This window comes from Eupeodes corollae, chromosome 3, assembly GCF_945859685.1.
Source record: "Eupeodes corollae chromosome 3, idEupCoro1.1, whole genome shotgun sequence".
Taxonomy (NCBI): domain Eukaryota; kingdom Metazoa; phylum Arthropoda; class Insecta; order Diptera; family Syrphidae; genus Eupeodes; species Eupeodes corollae.
In genome coordinates this window covers 35779257-35806090 of record NC_079149.1, presented here as the reverse complement: position 1 = coordinate 35806090, position 26834 = coordinate 35779257, and the positions used below count along the sequence as shown (strand labels likewise).

General features: G+C 32.1%; 2 protein-coding genes across 3 annotated transcripts in view; one reads left to right on the top strand and one right to left on the bottom strand.

Moving 5' to 3' along the window:
* Window positions 1-1294: 1294 nt before the first annotated feature.
* On the bottom strand, window positions 1295-2128 carry LOC129950416 (uncharacterized). Its single transcript, XM_056062357.1, has one exon. It carries the CDS (start codon window positions 2126-2128, stop codon window positions 1295-1297), a length of 834 nt encoding a protein of 277 aa, XP_055918332.1.
* Window positions 2129-4576: 2448 nt separating this feature from the next.
* Window positions 4577-26834, top strand: part of LOC129949374 (Krueppel-like factor luna) — a 472755-nt gene continuing 450497 nt past the window's right edge. Inside the window, exons 1-2 of one of the 2 annotated variants that reach the window (XM_056060799.1) lie at window positions 4577-5078; window positions 6646-7107. In XM_056060799.1, the coding sequence (XP_055916774.1) occupies window positions 7006-7107 (102 nt within the window). In that variant the 5' untranslated portion in view covers window positions 4577-5078; window positions 6646-7005. Of the gene's footprint in view, window positions 6028-6645; window positions 7108-26834 lie in introns of both variants that reach the window. The other variant, XM_056060798.1, reaches the window with a different exon arrangement.

Here is a 26834-nt window from a genome sequence, read left to right as displayed (position 1 = left end):
TTTAGGGGCATGAACCAACCTATACCAACACACAAACAAAAAATGTTGACCTTTTGAACACACTTTGTGTATTGGCAATCTCTCCGCGAATATTGTCTTCTAAATGGTCGATTGTTGATCTTCGGACTCTCTAGACCCACGAAATTTAAAAATTCCAGTTTTTTTTTAACACACTTGGTATACTGGCAATCACGTCTTCTAAATGGTCGATTGTTTTGGGCATATCGTCACATAAAATAGTCCAGAGGGGATAAATTGCATGATATTGGAGGCCAGTTCACTTGTTCAAAAAGTGAAACTATGCGGCCACCAAAAGCCTCTAAATCAATAATGGTAGGCACTAACTATGATAGGCTAGAGCGAGGAGGATTTGACACAAAAATAATGTTTTATACTTTTGGACCAACATTTAGCCGACTATTAAAAACTTCATAATTGAAGATGATCCTTTGTTATTTGACTTGAAAATTGCCAATATTCCAATATGATATTCAAAAGGGTCTTGATGATATGAAGCTCAAACCAATATTCAAAAAGTGACAAACCTCCTAGGATTTGACAGATCCTTAGGAGGTTTTGACAACTGGTGGGAGGGTTTGCCAATCTAATGAATTTTTCCTTTGGACGTCCGGAAGCGTCCAGGAGTGTCCGGAAGTCTTCTGAAACCATCACATTGGCACAATTCATTTCACTTTTTGTGTGGCAGCAAATAATTTCTATTCCACAATTCAACTTGCAACTTGCAGCGTTCCATTGGATTTCAGAATGAGAGAAACCAATGAAAAACGTCATAATAACTTTTACTTTAAATGAACTCGAAACATAAAAACTTTATTCAATAAATTCTTAGATAGGTAGGTACTAGATAGGTAACTAGATAAGAAAAGTTTTAATAAATTAAGGCTCTTAAAAAAACTAAAGGCTCGTACTTCCTCCGACTTTGTATTTTACAAATGTCGAGACCTGCAAAATCGACGTTAAATCTTATTTTTTCTTTGGATCTGGAGGTGCCACGCATTTCTTCAGGGTTTGGGAGCTTGGCTACCAAGTCCATTGACATTGACAGTTTAATATCTTCAACTAAGGGCTCATAAAATAAATTTGACCTATTTTGTCTTCGGGAATATTTGACTGTGTATGGTAAAGCGGAATCCTGATCAACAGCTGCTACCAATCCAACGTAAAAGAACTTCTTTTTATCACCAAATTTTATAAGAACATAATCTCCGGGATTGGCGATAATATGCTTGCTGAATTTAACTCGTTCCGGTTGGTCTTGGTTGCTCTCTTCCCATCATAGTGACGTATCCGAATCCCGGAGGCTGTACTTATCGCAGTCTTCACTCGAAGAATCATTCAGTACACGTTTGACGAACTTATGTTTTTTTACCTTAGGAATGATCCTCATTTGGAGCTTGAGGATCTTTTTGGCTGCGCGTTCGTCTAAACGGTCTTTTTCTGGAGTATCAGTATAAACTCTGGACTTTGCAACCGGACGACCTGTGGATTTCTTTTCCCCTAATTTCGGAAAAGGGCGAATAGCTTTCGGTGTGGTATGAGTTTTTTCAATTACAGAAATTAGTGGTGCCGCAGCTGAAGTAGAACCGTCTTCAATGGCAACTGCTGTTGGCAATGGTACAGTTGTATCGATGTTAGAGAATTCAATCAAAGGTAATGAATTTATTGAGGAAGCAGCAGACTCCCTTGTTTCTTTATTTTCTTCGAATCCAGCAGGTTCACAAAATTCACTGTCTTCGAAAATATCAGAATTGAAGGGTGATATCCCTGTAGATAAAAATCCTTTTCTTATGTTTTCTGGAGAGAACGCTCTAAGAAACGGCTGAGATGACATTGTGATCCACTGCGGTACCTCCGGGTTGTTTACCAAATAGTTGTTAAACGATACCTTGCACTGTCGTTTAAATGGTCCGAACACCGAAACGTCTAGGGGCTGCAAACGATGAGACGTATGAGGTGAGAACGAAAGCATAACGATCCCATTATCGCGGCAATACAAAATATCATCGAGTGAACAGTGCGAAGTATGATTGTCTAGGAGCAGGAGGATAGGATCTTCTTTTGAACATTTTGAAAATCGTTTTAAGGGTTCTAAGACTTTTAGATGCATTTCTGCAGTCATCCACCCACTTTCCGCTAGAAGGAGGGCCAAGCTTGTATTCTCCGGTTTTCGCAGACTTATTGATGGATTGCGATGAATCCCGATAGCCAAACTTTTCCAGCTGCTTGCTCATTATGCCAGGAAGAGGGATATTTAATTTTATTTTTTATGGCATCGTCGTAAACAAATCGCTTTGCCATATCAAATGTCAGACCGTGCAGATTTAAACATTTTTTGAAATATTCCGTCAACTCGGTTTCTTCCGATGTTGTTAGGACCTGACCTACAGAATATTTACTGCTAGCCTTGCTCTCAAGCCCGTTCGGGACCCGCTTTTCTGCCAAAAGCTTAAGCCGATAGATTAGTGTTGTTCTGTTTAAATTGTATTTCCGACCGGCACTCGTTGGTGTTTCAATTTTGTTTGTTATGTCTATCAATGCTTGTTTGAGGGCATCTTCATTAATAATCCTTTCAGGATGTTTCTTTTTATATATATTCGGCATATTTTCCCAAATAATTATGTGTTAAAAATTATTTTTACTTAAATTAGAATCATCAACATTTAGGAGGATTTGATAATTTGTCAAATCATCCTTTTTCTTAATTTTCAAATCCTCATTTTGTCACTCTAAATAAATATTTTTAAGCTTTCCAAATTTCTTAAGCAGCCAACACTGAGACATATATTTATGCTTTAAACCTTTTGATTGGTTAATCAAATAATAAAATAAAAAACAAAGAAAATTGTCACTGAAAACTTTAATCCGAAAAACAGAAATGGCAAAATTATCAAAAAAATGCACCGCAAACAAAACGCACGTGCGTAGGCCAGAGACACAAGTGCCATTTTCATGAGAGCGAGTCATAACATGTCAAGCACTCTTTATTTTGATATTTCCGCTCTTCGTGCATTATGTGTCGAGCGATATTTGAAAATGACAAATCCTCCTTTCGTCAAATCCTCCTCGCTCTACCCTACATGTTTCACATTGGCAGCCTTGTTGAAACCATAGATACTGCACATCGTGATGAATATTTAGTTTATAAACGAATAAAGTCAGTATTCATGTCTCTATAAATTGGGATCAACAGCATCCTTGTCTTGAACCGATTAACCGAATCGACGCCTTGCTACGTATTCAATTCTTGAAATGATTAAAATTCTTGAAATAAGTCACTAAAGATAGCTGAAGAAATGTCCGCCACTGAAAATAGTATTACTAACTTCAAGTTCTATAAGTCTAAGAAAAAAAACCGTTACCTACAATGCGGAAATCCAGTCATAAATAGTTGTGACTCTAACTTTTTATTTTAGTATTTAAAGCTGAATCTACTAGATGCGAACCCAATCTTAAATTTGTATCAATGGATTGAAATTTATTAAGTGCCTACATATTACCTTTAACTACCAAGTTGTGTATTTAGATTTCTTGAAGCTTAAACATGTAAATAAATTAAATCATATTAAATAGTTGCTTTTAAATAGGTCCTTAAATATATTTTATGGGTACATTTATTTTCCAACCATCGAATTAAGAGCATTTAAATGTTGCAAATCCTCTAACAAATTTCCTAACTGTCTAAACCTACCTGATTTTAAAATTCTAAAACGTTCTTAACCTCTCTACATGAATGATGTCCTATAAAATTTTAGTAGGTATCAATCTACTTTACCTAACCATCAAATTTTCAATTTACATTAAAAAATCAAACATCAAAACCATTAAAACGAAAAGAAGTTTATCTACGTTACGTACTTCTGTATGTATGTACGTATAAATAACTTGCACTGCATTGACACAACATTTTAGTATTTTACCCACCATCGATAAAATTTCCATCTAATATCTTCTTGAATAAAAATCAAATTCACCACAGAACGCAGCCATTACCATTTTGCCGCCATCACAATCGCCATATCATATTTATAATACCGTAAGCTCGTAAAGATACTTAATTTCCCCTTTTTAAGATACTTTTTGACTCGAAATTGGAAGCAACCAATTCACAAACTATACACGCTATCTCCCACCACCACTAGTGTCTAGAAGCACCAGCAATTTCACCACCAACATTTCCAGTCTGCACAGGTGGACCATTTTGAAATTGAAACAAAACAAACGACTGCGTCACAAAATCACAAAACAGAAACAAAACCGGCAAACAATACAGTTCGTTGATTCTTCATAGAAATCTACCCACACACATCCACACACAGCTTAACACATAGATACTCCGTTATTCACTCTCGTGTCGTGAGTGAGTGAGAACTTTATTTACGATATTCCAAATATCGTAAGTGAATACACTGAATAAGTGCAAGTAGTTCAAACTAATCAATTGTTATCCTTGTTTCTCACTCACTCACATCTGAATTCATATAAATACACAGAATATGACGGTGAAACACAATGGAATCGAAACACTCCGTCACTGCGACCGCATATACAAAAAACTAAACGATACCGTTTCGACGAAGTGTTACCGTATCTCGCCGATTAGTCTTGTTTATGCCGGCTGCTATGCAACATAATCGTGTCTGCGTTTTGTGTGTGTGTATCTCTAATGTCATCTAACTGCATTTTTGAACTCTGCAGATACTTTAATCACAGATAACAATAATTAACGGTCGTATCTATCATAAAATAAAATCCACTTTAATTGTCGCTGACGCTTTGCAAGTGGATTTTTTAATAATTATTATAAATAAATAAATCGGTGGAATTCGGAGAATAAATTAAAAAAAAATAAAAACAAAACTGCTTCGGTTAACTGTTTTATGTTTTCTGTTTATATTGTCCAATTGGACTTTCGCAAACAAAACCAAAAGTAAACAAGTGAATTTTTTTTGTTTGGAAAACAACCAAATAAAGGTACGCGCAAAGATACAAGCTCAATGTATCTAAGTGTATCGTGAATTCGTGAAGAGTGCGTGTGCAATCAAACAGATATCTAAAAGGTACAAAATAAAAAGAACTCTTTTCTGTGTTTTGTATTTGTTTGTTCGTTTTGTTCTTCATGTCTCTCCCTTTGCGCTTTGTTTCGGTATCGAGTTTTGTTTTCTTTTTGTGATCCCCTGTTTTTGTTCTGTTTTTTTTTTTTTTTTTTACTGCTGGTCTGGTCACTAACGTTAACGTTAACGTTAACGTCGTTGTCGTTGGATTGGACGCTCTTACTGGACATTTCCCTGATTCGTGTTTTTACAGTTGAGTGCCCTTTTTCAAAAAAAAAAAAAAAAAAATCCAAAACTAATTCACGTGTGTGTGTTGAATGTGTCTCGCTCTCGATGAAAAACGATGAAACCTGTCCCTCGAGTAAGTTGAAAGCATCAAATGCGAAGCAAGTGCAAAGCTATATATTTTCAAAAACAACAACTACTAAAAAAGGGAAAAACTGAATTAAAAAACAAAACAAAGTAAAAAACTGTTTCATAGAAAATAAACAAACAAAATGCACAAAAAGCAATAACAAATATCTACCTACCTATGATCCAAACTCGTAGTATCCAAGCCAATCCATAAAAAAATCAAAAAAGAAAAAAAAACTTGAAAAAAAACATCCAATAGATACACCGGTATCTGGAGCTTGCACTAAAAGTATCTATCTATCTATGAGATATTGTTTGATGTTGTACCCACCATCTATTTGATAAATCTGAATTTGAAGTGGAGGAAAAGTGTTTTTGTCTGATGGTTGGTCTGATGGTGTTTTAATTTGAATCTATACTGATTTTTTGTTTGCTACCATTTGCCTTACCTTCCTTCCCCACAAATGGTTTTTCTTCCTGTTCCTGTTTTGACCACCACCGCAACGTTACCGTCACCCTTATCGTCGTTGTAGTGTTGTCGTCGCGGGTTTTGTCTGCAATTTGATTTCAGAACAAGTGAATTTCATTTCAAACTTTTAGGGTAATACAAATTTTCCTACTATACAACTAACCTACCTTCAATATTTTTTTTTTGTTTTTATTTTGTTGGGCGCCATTTAATTCGTTCGTTTTTTTTTTTTTGTTTCTAGTATCGTAGACTTTTAAGTGTTTATTTTGTAGAAAACTAGTTCTTTTCTGTTCACTGAATCCTAGACTAGTTATAGTTTAAAAAACAACAACAGCAACAACAAAAAAAACAAGCAAATTTATTGATTTTTATCAAGACAGACTGAGTTGAAGGAAATTTATATTTTTGAGCTATTTTTGAGTACCTACCTATATTAAAGTCTTGATCCTTAAATTTTCAAGCGAAAATAAAGGCAGATTGAATCTATGGTATTTTTTTAATTGATTTCTGTGATTTTGCATTGCTTCGTGTTTTTTTTTTGAAACTCAGTCAATTAAACAAAATTTATTGCGGCATGGAATAGCAACAAATTTTGTGTTAATATTTTTTTTTGTTGTTGTTTATTATATATTCTTACCTATTTTTGTGTTTATAAATTTAGAAAAAAAAAATTGTGCGTTTTCTCCCAAAATAAATTAAATCCATTTTGTTTATTTTAATGCTAAAATTATTTTAAAATTTTCATTACAGCGAACTTACATTTTAATATAAAGAAAAATAAAAACAAAAATCTTCTGGTGAAAAAATTCAAAATCGAAACCAAAGTCTTTTAAAAAAATATATATAAAAAATACCTACATAAAAAAAAGTGTTGTAAAAAGTGAATGTTTTAGTGAATACAAAAAAAATTAAATTAAAAAAAATTAATTGTAGGTTTTAGTGTCAAAAAAAAAGAAATATAAATAAAAGTGTAACTTATAATAAACAAATTAATAAATCGCTTAAAAAATCTTTAACAAAACAACAACTACAATAAAAAAACATAGTAAACTTAAAAAAATTTAAAATAAATTGATCATTATTGTAAAACAACATTAAAAATCATTCAATATGGATATACTTCCGAGTGGAAACATCTTTCGTGAATTGCAGGATATTTGCAATACTGGATATTTTTCATCACAACCATCGATCGAGGATCAATGGCAACAGGTGAGTTTTGAACTTTTCCCGAAAATACTCTTTGTTTTAAATATTTCTTAAAAAATCATAAAAATTATTAAAATAGGTATTTTTTAATGTGAAAGCCAGCAGTCTAGTCATGAGATTGAATATTCGAAGTTTGGTCTTTAATAGAGGTTTACTACTGAAAATTATTTAATGAGTTAGCAATTATTTTTATTTCAAAGGAAAGCATCATAAAATTTATCCTAAACGAACCGACTAGGTACTTATAGTTTTACGACTAGATAGATATTTAGATATTTGCGACTGTAGGTAGTTAAGTCAGTATTTTTCAATGCAGTCAAAAATTTAGAGATTTAAGTTTCCGAAATTACTGGGGACCCAACATTAATATAGAGGTACTTTTGCTTATGAATAAAATGTGTGTATATGTCTTGAGCACGGTTGGCACTTCAAAAACAAGTGTGTGTTAGGTAAAAATTACCAACATAATTGAAGTCCGAAATTTTTGTAAACACAAAGTAATGAATTAATCCCATTTTCAACTTCCCATAGGAAGTTAGTGTAATGGGTCCGATTTGTCAAATTGAAAATTTTGAAATTTCTCGACGTTTCAAGGTCCCTAGAGTCGAAATAAAAGATTTTTAGAAAGATGTCTGTGCGTGTCTATGGGCTACGTTTTCTTCGTCGTCTATAGCTCAAGAACCAGTGGAGATATTGACTTCAAATAAATTTTATTATACCGATAATAAGACAGAAAAATGAAGAAAGGGCTCTCAAGAAAATTGAGTGGGTGGTTTTTTTTACCATAGCAGTTTAAAAAAAAGGTGAACAATTTGGTTAACCGTAAATATCTCATGAACCAATGACGTTAGAGATTTGAAGTAAATTTTATATTATATATTGTAACGTAAAAAAAAACAAGTATATTTTTGGAAAAAAATCCAATTAACGGTTATTTTTATAAATCAAAAAAACTGATAAAAAAAAATTGTCACCTCGAAGATTTTACGACCAAAATATGAGTTCATCTCCATAAAAAAAACATTACTAAAAGTTGGGAAAAATTGATTTTCGACTCAAATATCTTTTCCAAAACTTTGAGATATTGGATTTGATTTACTTTTTTCTTTTAGAAAATATTGTTGTCAACATTCAGTAAAATTTTGAAAAAAATCGAACTAACAGTTTTTTTACAAAAAATTAAAAACCGAAAAAAATTAACAAAAGTTGGTAAAAAATGATTTTCGACTCAAATATCTTTTCAAAAATTTGAGATAATAGCTTCTAACTAATTTTTGCTTATAAGAAATATTGTTTTTGACAGGCTTGCCAATATCATACTGACAATTCGACGTTACAAAAATTGCATTTTTCTGGAGTTTCTCTCGTGTAAATTTTAGTTTGCTTTCAAAATTAAATGTTCAAGCTTCTGCTTCAATTCCGATGCATTTGGTCTTTTCATTGAGACGTTTGACCAACTCAACTGAAAAAATTCTTCATATAAATTTTCGGCCTTAGGTGAAATTGAACTATTCCTTGATTTGAATAAAGATTTGAAAGGAAATTCAATATTCTTGAAAAAGGTTTTTCCCAGCATTATAATAAGTAGGTAATTGAATGCAGTTTTCTCTTGTAAGCTTTTTACTGTGGTCATTTTTGTACTTTCTCCAGAAATGTTGGCTTACATCCCACAAAGTACCTGTCCCTTTATCTAAGTGTGCCACTAATATGTATTTTTTGAATAAAATGCGATGATTCTGGGAATTCAATTGTTAATGATAAGTTGTAAGTTTCCTTATCTGCGGTATCATCATCTTGGTCCAGGTTCCCAAACCAAGGAAGTATCTTCGGAAGAATATAAGCGATTTCTAAGGATGCTGAGGTTGTCAGTGAAAGGTAGATGCTTGGTGACTATTAAAATACATATTTTTGTACATTATTAATAGCACTGTGCCAAAAATGACCCTTATTTTCCAATTTTAATTTTCTTTTTAGAGTAGAATCATTTTAAACTTAAAAAATAATCGATTCTGTAAAAATTGAAAATTGATAAAAATTGAATTTTTGACTATCGAAGTAGAGAACTTACCCGTTCACAAAAACCTTAGTTCTGTTTTTTTTAAACAATAGTTTTATTAATTAAAGTAGCAAAAACTTTGAATTTTTGACTATCGAAATACAGAATTTTTGACTATCGAAGTAGAGAACTTATCCGTTCACAAAAACATAAGTTCTGTTTTTTTTTAAACAATAATTTTATCAATTAACGTTGCAAAACACTTGAATTTTTGACTATCGAAGTACAGAACTTACCTGTTCATAAAAAATTACGTTCTGTTTTTTTACCAATAATTTGGTTAATTAACGTTGCAAAAACCTTGAATATTTTGACCATCGAAATACAGAACTTTCCTTTTCACAAAAACCTAAGTTCTTTCTTTTTAAACAATAATTTAATTAATTAAAGCTGCAAAAACTTTGAATTTTTGACTATCGAAATACAGAATTTTTGACCATCGAAGTAGAGAACTTACCCGTTCACAAAAAACTAAGTTCTGTTTTTTAACCAATAATTTGGTTAGTTAATGTTGTAAAAACCTTGAATTTTTGACTATCGAAATACTGAACTTAACTGTTAACAAAAACCTAAGTTCTGTTTTTTTTTTAAACAATAACTTTATTAATTAACGTTGCAAAAACCTTGAAATTTTGACTACCGAAATATAGAATTTTTGACTTTTGAAATACAGAACTTACCTGTTCACAAAAACCTTAGTTCTGTTTTTTAAACAATAATTTTTGTTTAAATATGATTTAAAATCAAACCAGCATAAAAGTGTTCATATATGCGTTACGCCCTGATGTAATGGTTGGGCTCATCAGAAGATGATCATATCACCTTATCTTGACGCATATTTTCCCGTACAAATCGAGATTCCTTATAATCCGAGCTACAAAGAGCAACTGCGAATTATATAGTTGCTACAAGTCATCAAAGAAGATAAATTGTAGCGGACGTTTGAAGAAGAAATATTTGACTGTTAACAGTCGAAATGTTTGTTCCTGAACACCGTTTACATCAGGACGAAACGCATACTTTTAGGCTGGTTTGATTTTAAATCATATTTATTAAAATAAACAGTGTTTAGGAAAAAACAATTTGACTGTTAACGGTAAAATATTTCTTCTTCAAATAATTTTATTAATTAACCTTGCAATAGTTTTAGTGAACATTTAACCCAAGTATAGTTACAATTCAGTAATTTGTGTGAAAAACTCAATAATGTAAAAACTTTGTGGGGCTACCAGTTTCTGACAAACAAAACAATGCTATGTTCGAAATTTCATAAAAATCAATTTATCGGTTTAGACTTTAGCTGGAATAACAGAGCTTATTTTTATTATTGGCCACAGAGACCATCAAATTACACACTGTATATAACCTTAGGATCAGAAGTGGAATTAGTCTCAATGCTTCACTTACAGTTTATTGAAAAAAGAAGAACGCTTTTGTTTTTCTTTTAAAAAACAAACATCTGAAATTATAAGGACTTTTTCGGACTTCTCTGACTAAGATATCAATTTTTGTCTTTACTTAGTTGTAACAAACTGATACAACTCCTAATGAGTAAAAATAACAAATTCAACTGGCTAAACATAAATGTACTCAATATTCAAAAAATACAAAGCATCTATTCCTAATTCTAAGAACTTCATGACTTCCTGAACCACATTTGTCATTTAGCTTATATATTGTCAAAACTCTAAGCTCAACCTTATATCAATATCAATTTTTGTTTTCACAAGAATTAGACTCTACATCAATTTATCATATAATAATTTTTCCAAATTATCTAACCATTGAATAAAAGAGAGTTTATAAGCCTTGATGAGAATGTTACAAGTACATAAGTTAAATTGTGTAATTTTTAAAGTCTTTTAACTAAGCTTCGCTCAATAAAAACTTCCTTATTTCTATACACATACATATAGGTATATTGTATACTGTAAACTCGTAACAACCTTATAATGTCTTCATAAACCTACAACAAAAAAAAAACCAAAACCACAATGTGTTTTTTTTTTGTTGTATTTTTATTCCTTATACAAAAGTTTAATGTCCTTAATTTAGACTCATTTTTATAGGTTTCCTTATGAAAAAAAAGATAACGATGAAGTTAGGTATATTGGTAGGTTTCCAGGTAAAAAAAAAATAATATAAGAAGTATCTATATTTGTATCTGAGTGTATACACTTTCATTTATTATGATGGATACGATTTGCAGGTCCTTCGTCATCTTTTGTCATTTTAAGAGTTTTTATATATCTTCTATACTCATCGTCACAATTGTTAGGTTATTTTTTATGTTCTTGTATTGTTCAGGTGTATGACGTATACCTATGTATTCAAGCTAAAGATATTTATATTTTTATTTTTTGTTCAATTGAGTAAAATGAAAATATGACTTCATGATAAAATGACACAAAGCCCTGCATAACGATCTAAACAACATCCTTATAGTCTAACTCATTAATCATTTCGACTCAACTACGCGCAATTAATCATTTAACTTACTAAACCTTAAACATTATTCCTATACTATAAGACTATACGACTATGTACCTATAATATAAAATAAATGAACATAAAGAAGAGGTTTTTGCTTGTCATAATGAAGAAACGTTTAGAATATTTGGCATAAGAGATTTTGGTATAAGTATTATGTTGTATTCATCGAGATGACTTAGAATTTTGTTTTATAGATCTTACTTTTAAAGCCAATTCTTAATCACTTTCAGGCCAATTCCTTAAAAATAAATTGAAAGGATATTATTGGTAAGAAATTATTATATTATTTTGTACTTGTAGGATTCAAATTATGAATTCAACTGTGTTGATTTTTTTTGAATTTAAAAAAATGTTTATATTTTTTCCTATGTCTTTTTTCAAAAGAACCAAAAGCTTGCAATGGCACAGTTTATTTGCTTAAGTTTGTAGCTCTAGTAATTTTCTTTATTCAAAAACAAAAAACAACTTGTTATAAAAGTAATCTGGTGTTCCACAAGGCTGTGGATTAAGTCCATTAATGTTTGCACTATATATTGATGACGTATCCAAAGATTTCCCTGGTGGTATTAGGATTGGTGAAACATCAATACAAATGGTCCTATACGCGGATGATCCATAACTTTGCATTTGCAAATAAACAACCTCAAGGTTTTTGTGATTTATGAGCTGTAAGTATTAATGTTGCAAAGTCGAAAATCATGGTTTTTAAAAATACTCTTCGAAGAACAACTTTCCAAGAGAAATGGTTTCTGGAACGTGAAGGTTTCTTGATAACTCGTAACCTTGATTTTCGCTCACACGTAAAAGAAAAATGTACTGCAGCCAATCGGCAATAAATCTTATGTGGAGTAATGTCTTCTGCAACAAGTATGTGGATGCAACTAATAAATTTAGAGTGTTTGATGCAACCATTAAAACATGCCTGTGCTATGAAAATCAAGTGTTTGGCTATCAAAACTTAGAAGAGTTTGAAGTAATTCAACGTTTATTTTTCAAGCGCATCTTTAAACTTTCAAGCGCATCTTTAAACCTACATATTCAATCCACACTGAATCCGGTATGGTATGAAAGTTATGAAAAGGCCTCCCTCAAATCTTCAGAAACGGATATTGAAATATGCTCTTAGACGTCAAATATCGCCTTTCAAAGAATGGAATGATCTAGCTTTTAGACACAGTGTAGAGTGAGTTTTTAGTCTAACCACCATAAAGTAAATAAAATCAAAGAAATTGTCCACCGATTAAGTACATGATTGAAACCTTTAACTTTTAAAAAGTAAACATTTGAGTGTTAAGTTTCAACAACTTTAGGACATACAAATACTATAGGTCTTATTTTCGGGCACTTGGTTGACCAGGTTCCATATATTTCTGTCCATTTTCCTCTGTTTCAAACCTATAATTCTCAATTTCAAAACTAAGTTTATAGAAACTCTCATAAATAATGAGTCTTCACTTGTTATAAAGCAACTTTCAAGAACAGCTAAACCAGCTAGACTAAAACTTCTAACTGAAAAAGGTAAACGGTTCAAAAGCAGTTGTTTTGTTTTTTGATAAAATCAATCATTCGTCTTAAAAAGGCTACCATCTCAGGATTTTTAAAATTAAATATTAAAGGGAGACGCTATTAGTACCCAGTTTAAAACATTATTCAAATCAATACATTTCTGACATCACTTTCTTCAAAAATGAATGGCTTATCGATTTTGTAAAGAAAAAACAAATACGAACAAACATTTAAACAAAGTAATATTTGAGTTTCAAAAAAAATATGAATCAAACTGATAGATGCACGGATGCTATATGCTTGTTTGCAATCTGGAAGGAAGAAGTGCTTACTAACACCTCAACTTGGGGGCAAATTATAGAAATCAGTGCAGCTCGATAATAAATGATACTGATCAATTCACAAATATTGAAAAAGGCACAGTTTAGAACTGAACTGAGAAAATTCTCAACTTGTGAGAGAACGCAAGAAGCTAGTGTTCACTTCCTTTCTAAGATTAAATTGTACAAAAGATGGTAAACACAGGACTGTCGTCCTTCCACTGGGGCCAGGGGTTGACTTACTGATAAAAATTATACACAACCAATAAGTATCAGTGTCATCGATATTTAATATAGGTTTAAAAAAAAGTCTGCACTGGAATAAAAAATCATTTTTAGGAATGATGTACATTGCAGATAAGGTTCGGCTGATTGCATCTCACAAGATGTTGGGAGACTCCTTCTAGGATTATATTCCCTAAATGTCACTTTATCAAAGACTAATTTGTCATACCACTAATGACGTGGTCCCCCGGGGTATGTCAAAGCTCTCTGGTTGATTCCAGTAACATATGCTGGGAAGGCCTCCTTGTGAGAGTATCGTGGTTTATCCTATGTGCATATGGTATTGATTTTTTCATTACTCCAATAATCAATAGATAGATAGACAAAGCCAATTCCAAACTGGTGAATTTGTTATGTCTTAGTAACTTAGAAGCAGGAACTCACTCGAAGCATTTCGCCAAATAAGAGGGAGTAAATCTTTGTGTAAATCCTTTTGTCTAATTTCAAAAACTAAGCGAACATATAATGTGAGGGGCACCAAGTGTAAAAACTTGCCAAGTGTTGATATTGTAAGTAATTATTCTCTGTATCTTCTAGATACCTTTTTACCGTTAATTTAAATATATGAAATAGCCTCTTGCATTCCTTCCTCAAAACCAATTCAATCGTAATACTGGTGAATACTTATCAGTCTAACTCAAGACCCTGCTTCCGTTTAATTGTCAAGTACAAAGATTCGTTCTTTGGCCGTACTACGCGAATGTGTTATGCTTTACAGCACTATACTTCCGTGCAATATTGCAATTCGAAACTTATCTGACCCGTTTCTCCATTTCAAAATCTCATTTGAAAAGGATACCAAACATCCTTTAAATAAGCGCTCAGTATAAACAAAATTGGAAACAAATTTGGTAAAAGTTATAATCCTTGTTATGAACTATCAAATGATAGTTTTTTTTCAGTACAACAAGTGAAACACTATCAAAACTATATTTAAAATCATGTTAAGTTAATAAAACTTGGAATGTATATTCCATTAGTCACATTAAACAAAAATCAATAGTGTCTATACAAATATTTCTTGAGAAAGGGTATTTTTTTCTATGGCGAAGAAAGATCTGTTAAACTTCTTCTAAGAATCAAAAATAATATCTTTCTGAAAATTTGTTTAAGATGTTGGATTTTTTGTAACAACCAAAGAAAGAAAAAGAACGAAGCCAAACTAATATTGACGATTAAAGGGTGTTTTTTTTTGGAATTGTAATTACTTGTTTATTTCTCATAACATAGTCATGCATGCCTTTCAATGACGATTACTATTTGGAGAATTCTTCTAAGACCTGAATTTTACTCATATACATTTGTGTCATCTTATTTAAAAGTGTCTGGACAAAAACCTAAGTCAAGTGCAATTAAAAAGTCTCATTTATTAATTTTGAAGGTATTGGTTAAATTTCAGCATTTATTTCCGAACTACTCAAAAACTAAAAAAAATCGTTCGACTTATCAGTAAATGATTCCTGTATATTTATTATTAATTATTACTTGCTGATTAAGTTTTTTGAAGAACTGATGATTCTTCCAATTTCATTTCCTAACAACTTTAAACAAACAAAAAAGTAGTGACATTCCAGACTAACTAAAGCAATGGTGTAAGAACTTTCTCAGAAAACTTTGTATAATCTCTATTATCTATCAAAAGGTAAAACAAGTCCTAATTGTTGATCGATAACAAAAAAAAAAAAACAATAACAATCTAAGAAATACCAAACTTACACAATAATCAAACAATAAATATAAAACAAAAGTATTATCAAAAACAATTAATCATAAGAATGAAAGTAATTTTCGTATCAAAGGGGAACTCAAATATAAACAAATAAAAATTACATAATATTTATAATAATTTATCTAAGTTAGTAAAACTTTTCCAGTAAAGTTTTCTAATGATGAATTTTCTCATGTATACTTGTGTTTGCAACAATAATTAAAAAAGCACAACACCATTAAGTCGTTAAAAAATAAAGAAATGTTTGTGTACGATGATGATAAGAACATTTCAAAAATTAGAGGTCAACACCATCATCATCAACAACAACAACAATAAAAACCATCAACTTTGCTAAATAATTGTATATTTAAGGATTGTGTTGGTTTGATAGATAAACTGGAATTCGTAGTAATGAATCACAAATTCTTGGTATAAGAGAACAATGTTTTATTTTATTTTAATATCAAACACTCTTCTAATTCTTCACATGTATCTAACCAAAGGCATAAGAATTTCTTCTAACATGCCAAGTTATCCATCAACAGATGAATTTATATCTATTTTAGAAGAAGGAAATGCTATGAAGGGCTGGTGGGGTAAGACGGCAGCGACTGCGGCTACAGGGGTTGGTTTCTATGTTCGGTATCTTATACGGATACACAAATTAAGCAGCCATCATGCACGCAGCTTTACATATCCGATTAGAAGATATCTAGTATCTTGAAGATACATAGGCAACTACAAACGCGTACTCGCATACGCGTTATATGGAAGAAGGATGTTTGCTGAAGTAAAAGTAAAGTATCTTCAAATAGGTAACCAACCCAAATGAGTCCATAGTGCGCGTTAAATTACTATAAGAGCTTTACCGCAAACGCAAACGGTTTTTTTCTTTTCTTTATCTGTTCACATGAAAGATAATTAGCACGCTATTTGCTGAGAAGGTGATCTCAACTTTGAGAATCATTGTTAATTGGATGCACGCAGTAGAATAAGCACACAGGCATAATATTAATTTAGGAGTTTAGTGTATCTAAACGTTGATTTAGCCAATTATTTGTATCTACGTTACACATTTCGGACGATGAAAGGTGAAAGAACGCAAACAATTTCTATAAAGACATTTATTTCGTGTATCTCTAAATGTACATAGAGATACAGTTAAATGTATCTAATAGTACCTTTTTTATTTTTTCTAAATGAAAAAACAAAAATTCAACAACGAAAACAAAAATATTCAACGTTTAAAAGCTTCATATGAATGGAATAAAAAATTTGTGGAAAAGAATTTTTATATTGAAACAAAAATATTTCAACGCAAAAACAAAACAAAAAAATATTATTAGCAATGTTGGAATATTTAAGTTTTGTTTATTTTATGCCATGCGATAACGTAAACAATTTTTGCTGGAAGTTGGAAACACTGCAGTGTGTATATTTATACAGACCATTAGGCACTTCTGTATAATATTTATAGTATGAGTAATCATTTCATTTTTTTTAAATTTTTTTAAATACATATAAACACTGACTCAATTCTCTAAAATCTGTGTAAACAGAGATTATTAATATTGTTTAATTTTTTGAAAAAAAATAATAATCAATTGAGATATCTATATATGTATGTAGGTGCTTCAATTTCCAATATCTTATTTTTGAGAATTCACTTTTACACATAGGAATTTCATAGGAAATTGTAATTTCACACAAAATTTAATATGCGTTTTCGCAATGAGTAAGAATATTATGATTTTCAGCGATTTAAATAAACTCATGTGAATCTGAAAGATACAAACTATTTATACAACTGAATTTGAAATTTGCTTACTATAAATGAGTATATTTTGTTTCAAATTGTAGAATAGCGTAGAAGAGGTTACGAAACTATTTCACAAACTTTTTTCTACATAAAAGACACTCGATCTTTAATAGACTTCAAGAGATTTTAGTAATTTCTTAGAAAAATAACCAGTACTTAAACTTACGGCATCATCCGTAACAATTTCAAAGGTTAAAAGGTATTTTGAACTTCCCATGTTTAGTGTATGAAATTGATGAAAGTTTCGAAATTTCAAAAACTTCCCACATTTTGTGTATGGAATTGATTGAGATTTCAAAATTTCTGTAGATATAAAACATAGATTTTAATATTGAAACAGAAATGTTAGAAAGACAAAAAAAGAGATTTTTGGAGCCTTAGATGTAATAATTTTGGTTTTGGTAATTTTCCTCCAACATTGTTTTAGAACTCAAGCTTCTTTAAGATCAAAACTGCGATAATATATTTAAAAAGACGACTGTTAGTCTCGAGTATTGAGTCATTTAAAGCTTGAAGCATCTCAGGTTAGCGAATGAAATGTTGACTTCGTAAATTGAGTCTCAAACCATTCGTTACAAAAAGTCACATTTTTGTTTATGCCCGTTTCAGACCAATAAGCTTAACATCTTTTGTGCTTAAAACCTTGGAGCGCATTCTTGATTACCATATTAGAGAAATCCTAGTTGGACGACGTCTCTCGACCAGATCTACGGAGACTGCCCTCCATGATGTAGTGCGTACTGTTGAACAATCAACCCATTATTTCCATGCTCAGTGGTAGGAAAATTCGAGCCACTCTAGGCAATACAATCGCAACAAAACACCTGAGTAGGGGAATACCTCAGGGTGGTGTCCTTTCGCCTCTTATATGGCTTCTGGTCATGGATACCATTCTCGTTAAATTATAGAGATGTGGAGTGAAGGCGGAAGCCTACGCTGATGATTTGGTGCTATTGTTGTCAGGGAAGTACACCTCTGTGATTAGTGAAATCATGGAGTCAGCTTTTGAAGAATGTTAACAACTGGGCCACGAGTTGTGGACTAGGAGTTAACCAAAGTAAAACTGAACTGTTGCTCTTTACCGCCAAAACTAAAGTACCGCCCTTCACGCTACCTCGACTCAACGGTCAAATCCTATCATTTTCTTCCAGTGCAAAATATTTGGGAGTTATACTCGACCCTAAACTAAACTGGAAACTAAATATTGAAGTACGGGTTAAGAAGGCCTGTGTTGCCTTCTACGCCTACAGCAAAACTTTAGGCAAAAAGTGGGGACTTCAGTCGAAGATGATTTTATGGACGTACTACGTCTAATCTTAACATACGGGTCGGTTGTGTGGTGGCCTGCTCTTAGCAAAGCCTATAATATTGATAAGCTGAAGAAGGTTCAGAGAACAGAGGCAATGCGTACTTGCCAAATGGACGCATTAAACATTATTTTGGATCTTCTACCAATCGACTTTTTTTTTATTAAATACCTAGTTTCCTGCAGCGCTATTAGGCTGAAGGAATCAAACAGCTGGTTGTCAAAACCTTATGGTCACAGCAACACAACGAAATTGATTCCCTCAGATATTATCTCGGTAGACACTGACTACTGCACTCCTACTTTGAGCCTTATCAAGGGTTTTAAGGTTATTTTCCCATCCAGAGAAGATTGGGAGCATGACATCGTGTCGATAGGTTTCGACACAACCATCTTTACTGACGGCTCAAAGATGGAGAGCGGAGTTGGTTCTGGGATCTTTTCTGAGTCGCTAGCGCTACTAGCGTTTTTCAGGCTGAACTGCTGGAAATAAGGGAGGCATGTTAGATACTTAAACAAAGCCCAAACCAAAACCGAAATGCGGCTATCTTTACAGATAGTCAGGCAGCTGTCAAAACCATTAACTCGGCCACATCCTCATCTAAATTGGTCCAGCAATGTCGCGATTAGCTTGCGGGACTGAATATTAACCTCGGTAAACGGGCTGACAAGCTAACCAGGCAAGGATCGGCCCTTCATAGCTCACTTGCTGAAATGGTCAACATTCTTCTTGGCGCTATGAAGGGTAAAATCTTTTCTATCTACCAAACTGAATCAATATATATCTAGGAAGATATGGCCCACCTATAAAGAAACCCGTACAAACGATCTTCTATGCAGGCCAAGGCAAGACATAGCCTGGATTGTTGCGGTTTGTACCGGAAATTGGCCTATAGGAGTTCATGCAGAGAAGTTGGGTATCTCTTACACCACCTTTTGCCGTCGTTGTAGTGTAGTGACGAAAGCGAAAGTGAAACGATAATCCATTTCCTCTGCAAATATCCTGCTTTGGCAAACACTAGAATGAAATACTTTGGAAAAGCATTCTTTTAAGAACTCGATGAGCTATCTGAGACAAAGATTAGAGACCTAATTTTTTTTCTCAATTCGACAAAATGGCTCTAACATAATCGCTATGAAGCTTCTCTAGAAATCTTTCCCTTTCTATCACAGGTCAAACGAGTTTTTGGTATCAAAGCGACGCACTTCAGCTCTAATTGGATCTCAGGCTAGGTTGCCTTGCGATCGCCATTTCTACCTACCTAGAGGACCTAAGTTGCTACCTTGTGGTACACAAGTGTATGAATAAATTTTTAGGATATACTGCTAAAAATTTGCTTAAGTAATTGGAGATTACGCAAACTTCGTCGGTATTTTCAAGTCTCGAGTGCCTAAAAAAGAAACAATTCCACGAGGTTGTTAGTTGTAGACTTAAATTTGGTGGGTGCTTCATTGTAGCCAAAACTTCTTATCAAAAAACTCACTGTTGGAAGTATCAAGCACTAACTTTCGAAATGAGTTTAAATTGTTTCCAACGTTGTTTGAGATTAAAGTGACTCATTACATTTCCCGGAGGTTTGGTACCTGCTTTTTGTCGAAATTTCGAGTCAGAATCAGTTGCCAGTGTTAAAAAAGGCAGGAACCACTATACCCGTATAGCTCTTCCTGTGCTGTGAATGTGACAAAATCTAGATGACATGTTAAAAATCCTTAGAAAGCTTATTATAAACAAAAATCTATGGCCCCTAAATGGTGTCAAGATTAAAATTCATTAATATTCTGACAAGGACATGAAAACATTTAGTCAATTAAAGGATAATATAAATATAAATAAAGATATCGATCACATGCATACATTTTTATCAGAATACATTTAAACAAAAACTACATTCTTTTCACCAAAACAAATTCAAGTCTGTTTAATGTTATATGTATCATAATATCTGATAAAACACATACTCAGGAAATATGTATTTTTAAAACATTAATATTTAAATAAAAAATTGAGAAACGAAAAAATAACAAAATTACATACGCAGCAGAAATTCAGCAGCTAAATAAATGTTACACGTTTGTTATTGTTAAGGACGATGCCTGCCTGTGATAAAGTATCTGTGTTATCTCCATCGCAAATCAGGCTAACACTTAACATCCTCTTATATTTATTTATAGGTATACGAGTATTATACGTCAATCTCACTCTAAAAAAGTCTAAACAATAAACCAGATAAGACGCACAGAACAAAAAATAAAAGAAGAATAATATAAGGATAACGTATCCTGTAGATATGTAAATTGAGGTGGTTCTCAAGTACTCGCACATCTACCAATGTGTAATATCTAACTCCTCTGGGAACAATCCTTCCATACATACCTACCATCACCACCAGCAGCGGGCGTTGCTATAGGGGACAATGGGTCACCCTTTGCGCTCGCTCCCACCCATATCCACTTCCATATCTACATGTATTTTTATATCTTATAATGTGGCAAGGATAAGGAAAAGGATTAAATCAAAGTGAATTCTGCTATACGACTCAACTCATTCCCTCATCATGTGTGTAAAATAAAATAAACATACCTACACCAAGAAGAACAAGAAAAAACGTAAAAATAAAACAACCAAAAGAAGGATGGAAATATCCTTTTTTTTCTATTTTCATTTTACTGTGATGTGTAATGTATATCCTGATGGGAGAATTTGTAAGTCGAAGGGAATATGTAAGTTCGTATATATGTATTGTATATTGGTTACTGGAATCTGGGACATCAGCATCACACAGGCTGTCGGATCTGATGATTCCACTTTCGGAGAACACATATCTAGATACATATGTACATAAAGTAATCAACATGATATGATGCGATGGTGATATGTTGACATTTGTTTTTATTTTTTTGTTTTCGTTTTAATTTTCGTCTTTTTTATCTGTGTGTGCGTGTATGTCCTTACATATAGATTTACTCGATTTACTTTCAGATTTCCCTCTCTTTTTTATTTTATTTTCCAACTCGTATCCTTATGTTTCCTTAATGATTCCTAGAGGACAGAGAAGAAAAAACAAAACAATATTATGTCTGAACCTTTGGTATTGTTTTTACTTAATTTTTGTTTCTTCTTTCTTCTTCTATTTTTATATCTGCAGAGTCAAAATTCTCTTCGATTTACTTTGATTCGAGTCAAATTTAATATTCATTGGGGGAGAATATTCAATTTTTGTTCGTATATAGGCTAAGGTACCTCTTACCTATACAGATATCATGAAACAATAAAAGGACATTCAGGATCAAGAATAAGAAATCAATAAATATTCTGTTTCTGATTGAGTAAAATATATACGATTTACAAAATCAGAATATAATATAAAAGAATAACAAGAAATTCAATTAAAGATTGATATTCATTTGTAACAAGACTGACTTGTATTTGCTTTTAATTAAAATATTGCAATGTAAGGATTTCAGAAAAAAAAATTAAATTAAAATTTATTCTTAGTCGACTTTTTGAAGTTGATAGTAAGTAAATATTTTTGTATTTGCTTTTTATTTTGATGGTGCATTGGACTAATCTATTTGTATAATCAAAGGATTTTCTTTCGCAAACAACATTTTGAAATTTATGTATGCATCTTTGATTTGAGTGCTTTTCTTTTTTGGCATCATCATCATCTTCAGATGAAAAGATTTAATTTCAATGTTGCATCGCGTTACGAAAATAAAAAAATATTTCTCTTTCGTTTGATTCGCTTTCTTCTATCATAATTCTTAATAAGATTCGTATTTAATCAGTTCTTTAAGGAATTTCAGTAGCAAATTCAAAAAAACAGAAACAATTTTAGAAAAGGATTAATTTGATGTTTTAAGTTTCTGTTTTTGATTTCAATGAAATGAGAATACTAACTTCTATTTTGCACTCAAAGCTTTTTTTCTATTTCATAACATCACTCCACAAATATTTTAATGCTTGAAAAAAAATCTGAGTCCAAACATAGTAAAATAATAATTAATCTGCATTCGAAAAGTAGCGTGCATATTTACAAAAAGATCGAAGAGCATTTAAACAAAACAAATTATACCAAACAGGAAATTATAAACATTTGGAAACAGTGTTGCCTCCATAGTTAGCTTCGTGATTTTATTAAGTTTGACTATTAATTTAAATAATAATAATGTTGAAGATAAGAATCCAATATTTGTAATTGATATATGAGCAAATTTGATTGTTGAAAAAGGAGACATAAAACTGTCTCTTATTGTTTGGAAATAGTGTTGCCTCCATAATTTCCTTCTTAATTTTATTAGCTTCAACTATTAATTATAAAAATAATAACGTTGACAATTAGCATGCAATATTTAAATTTGATATATTTTCAAATTTATTTGCTAACGAAGGGGGCAAAAGATTGTATTTCATTGTTTCGAAACAGAGTTGCCTCCATAATTTCCTTCTTAATTTTGCTAACTTCAACTATTAATTAGAAACGAAATAGTTTTGACCATTAGAATCCAATAATTTAATTTAATATATTTTCAAATTTGATTGTTAAAAAAGATGTTTTAAGTATGTCTTTCGTTGTCAATTATGTTTTTTTTTTGTAATGAATATGAAACTCGATCTCTAAGTAACTTAAAATTTAATTTGATTGATACTCTTAATAAGATCTTATCTCTTAACAGATTTATTTGAACATTTGTCTCCAATGACTATATGATAAGACTTTTCAGCCATTTTTAAATTTAAACCAGAAAACGATGATCAATCCATCATGTCTGTCATGTTTATCTTGGCAACATTTTGTGTATTCTTGTATATATGTATGTATGTATTACGACGTTTCAAAGCAATAAACCAAAAGATGTCACCGCAATAAGAACAAGAAGAAAAACGAACAGAAAATAACATCTAGCAGCCTTAAGGACGAAAAATAAATTGAATTTCTTCCTATTAATTTAATTCCTTCTGGTGATGTCTTATCGCCTTAATTTATTCCGTCTTAACAATTCCTGATGGTCATTTGAAATTTTCCGTATAATGTATAATTCTAAATTTAGGCTAAATGATGACACCTCGCTTCCCTTTACTCAACACCAACACCCGGAGTAAGCTAAGGAGGAAATGTTGCCTATCATGATAAAACCATACTCTTCCTAGATCCTATTGTTTGAAAAACATATAAATGTATATATATACAAACTTACATAGATATATATTTTTATTTCTCATTTTATCAAATTATTTCGAATAAAATCTCCATTTGACTAATTTATCTAATGCAAAAAAAACAAGAAGAAAATAAGAACCTTAACCAAATTTTTTCTTCCCCAATTCTCAAGATTACTTTCACCACCATTTCATCTCAGGTTTCATTCTCTCAAAAACAGTAACAACAACAAAAACTGTGCCAAAAATGTTACAATGTAACAAACTGGAAAAAAAATCATAATTTATTACTGACACATTTACTTTTGCTACGTCTGCTGATTTATACGTAAATATATACATATATACGCCTGCCTGTCCGCTCACCTCCCCCTTCCCCTCTCCAAATATAGTCGACGTAGCTCATCTGGAATAAAGCCCCATCACAAGTTTTTACCCTCTTTTCCACTGTGGAGTTTTTATTTCGATAATTTATGTCGTAACACGATATCTAATCGAGAAATTATTACCTAACCAAAGAAATTGGTAAAGAAAGAAGGCTGCAGTCTTCGGTGTTCGGTTTATTTTTTTTTTGTTTTGTTTCTTAAAACCATTTTAGTCGTAAATCTTAAAAAAAGGGGCAATTCCTGTCATCTTTCTAATCTCTACCTCATTCCCATATTGTTCTTTTCTTTTCGTATTTTTGGGATTTTCAGTTGTCTGTCTGTTCAAAAAAAAAATAAGAACACGGGAATAAAATGAAACATAATTTTCTCAATAATTTTTAGTCCCCTACTCCCTTTTTTTTCTCTTTATTTTTGTAACAAATTGTTGAAGGTCAAGTTTCTCAACAGCTTTGTTTATACAAAAAATACTTACTGAGTCTGTTTGTTGCTTAGGGAGGTACTTGATATCTTAAGTGACATACAAAATTTTGTACACGAGTATCCAATTATTAGGGGTTTCTCTACCCTATTAAGCTACGAAGAAAACATTGTCATGGCAGCAAACCCCGAATAACTTTACAATACTCAATTTAAGGTAACAATCCTCACTGTCTCGGATAAGCGATGTACTAATATATAATCAATAGTTTACATGTGTAAAACTGGCCTGTCGAAAAATGTTTGAAAAGTCTTGAAAGAATTCGTTTAAACTTTCAACGATACTGACACTAACCCAAGTCTTCTAGATTATGTACTAAAGGGTTTTCCAAGGATTTGTCAATTTTGACAGCTCATAGCAGCCATATTGTTTCTTTTGCTTTTTATCAAAATATTTTCTCCTAATCAGTTAAAGACATCATAGCAAGTTACAGCGACGGTCAACACGTCTTTTGTTCGCTAATTGGATTCTAGAGCATTGTGAAATTGATTGGTCTAGACTTTGGGCTGGAGTCGTCATCGGTCCGTACTTCGTCGAAATTGATACTAGCAGATGCAATATTTTCGATTAAGCGTAGCGTACCAAAGCCTTGTACTCTCTTCAAATTCTTCACAATTTAACCGATTGCTTGCGTCTTTTGGTAGCAAGTTTCAATAATCTTATCGTTTTAGTGTCAAACACTCAAATAATAAACTGACACTTTAAATGACATCCAAATTTGGCCAGTGTCAACTGCCAGTGCTGCCAAACTTGAAACCATAAATAATGAATTACTCCAAACTTATCTATTAACTTTTTCCTGTGATAAATGTTTGGCATTCTAGGTAGACACGTTTAGGCTTGGTTTTTAAGAAAAAGGGTTAAGGTAACCAAAATTGACCTATTAAACTTTTGTTCCTAATTATGTTTAGGCCCCATTCTTCATCTTGAAATATACTCATCCAGACATAACTCAATTCTGAACAACTCGGACCTTAGATCTTCAATAAGCTAAACCAGAACTAATTATGAATTTTTGAATTAATGTTCAATCAAGAAAAAGCAACTTTTTAAAGCATTTGCCCTAATTTTTCATTATTGTACATAAACCGTATACATAATTATTCTATGTATGTATTCATCTTCTTGTTAAATTCTATAAGCCTGCATCTCAACTATGTAGATACAATCCGAAAAGAAAAATCATTAATCACAGCTAGAAAAATAACTTCCTACTTTACGGTTTGACTCTGCGTATAGAGTGTAGCTTACAACAGTAAGTTCTCTAGAATGTCTTTGACTTGGCAAATAATATTGTTGATGATGGTGGTGACAATGCGGGCCTCTTTTATTTCTTCTGTGACTGTGATGTTACACCCTAACTCAATTTTTCCAAAAAAAAAAATTAAATGAGGGTAAGAGAGCATCGAGGGCATAAAGTCGGGTGGCGGTACGATTGCGGAAAAAAAAATTAAGTAAAAATAACTAACACACATCTATGATAAATTTCTGTTGTGTTCTGTTTCAATATAACACACAGAAATAAAAAACATAGAAACGTCAGAGAGGGTGTTGAGATGTTGCCAAAACATGCCAAGAAGGGGAGTGGGTGGTTGAACGGTTGGTGGTGCTGAATTGACTTAGGACGAGAAGGCTAACCCCCTTCTTGCCCCCATCAATTCTCGACTCGCTTAGCAGTAGGCAATATCAGCAGAATTAGAAAAAAAAGAGGGAGCAAAAATGTCGGAAGAAAGGAGGAATATTACAAGCTATCAATTTGTCATAATAACTTTGCAAAAGATGAGTGAACGACAACGACGAAGACTACAAACGAGAAACGGAGAAAAGAAAACGAGGAGCGACGACTGACAGACGACGAGGATGGACGGCAAACGAACGAGCGGCTCCAATAAGTCTGGACACATTGGAGTTTTATTTATGTTTTTTCTTCTTCTTCCTATTTTTTTTTTTTTTTGGCAAAAAGCTTTTTCAATTTTGAACGAAGACCGACGGCATAGAAGTCGTTTCTAACCCCTGTGCCAGCAAAGCTAGAGCTATCATCATCATGCATACGCCTTCTTTATTTAATGTTGTTGTTGTTTTTTATTTCTTTCTTTTTTGATATTTTTTTTTTTGTTGAGTTGAGAATCTTTTTTTTTTTCTCAAAAATGAGGGCAATGAAAGATACATTCATACCCAAGTTAGTTTGTTATCTCAGGACGGTCGATTT

Excerpts from the sequence above, each read along its gene's own strand:
- LOC129950416 (XM_056062357.1), bottom strand. The coding sequence starts at position 2,128 with ATGCATCTAAAAGTCTTAGAACCCTTAAAACGATTTTCAAAATGTTCA.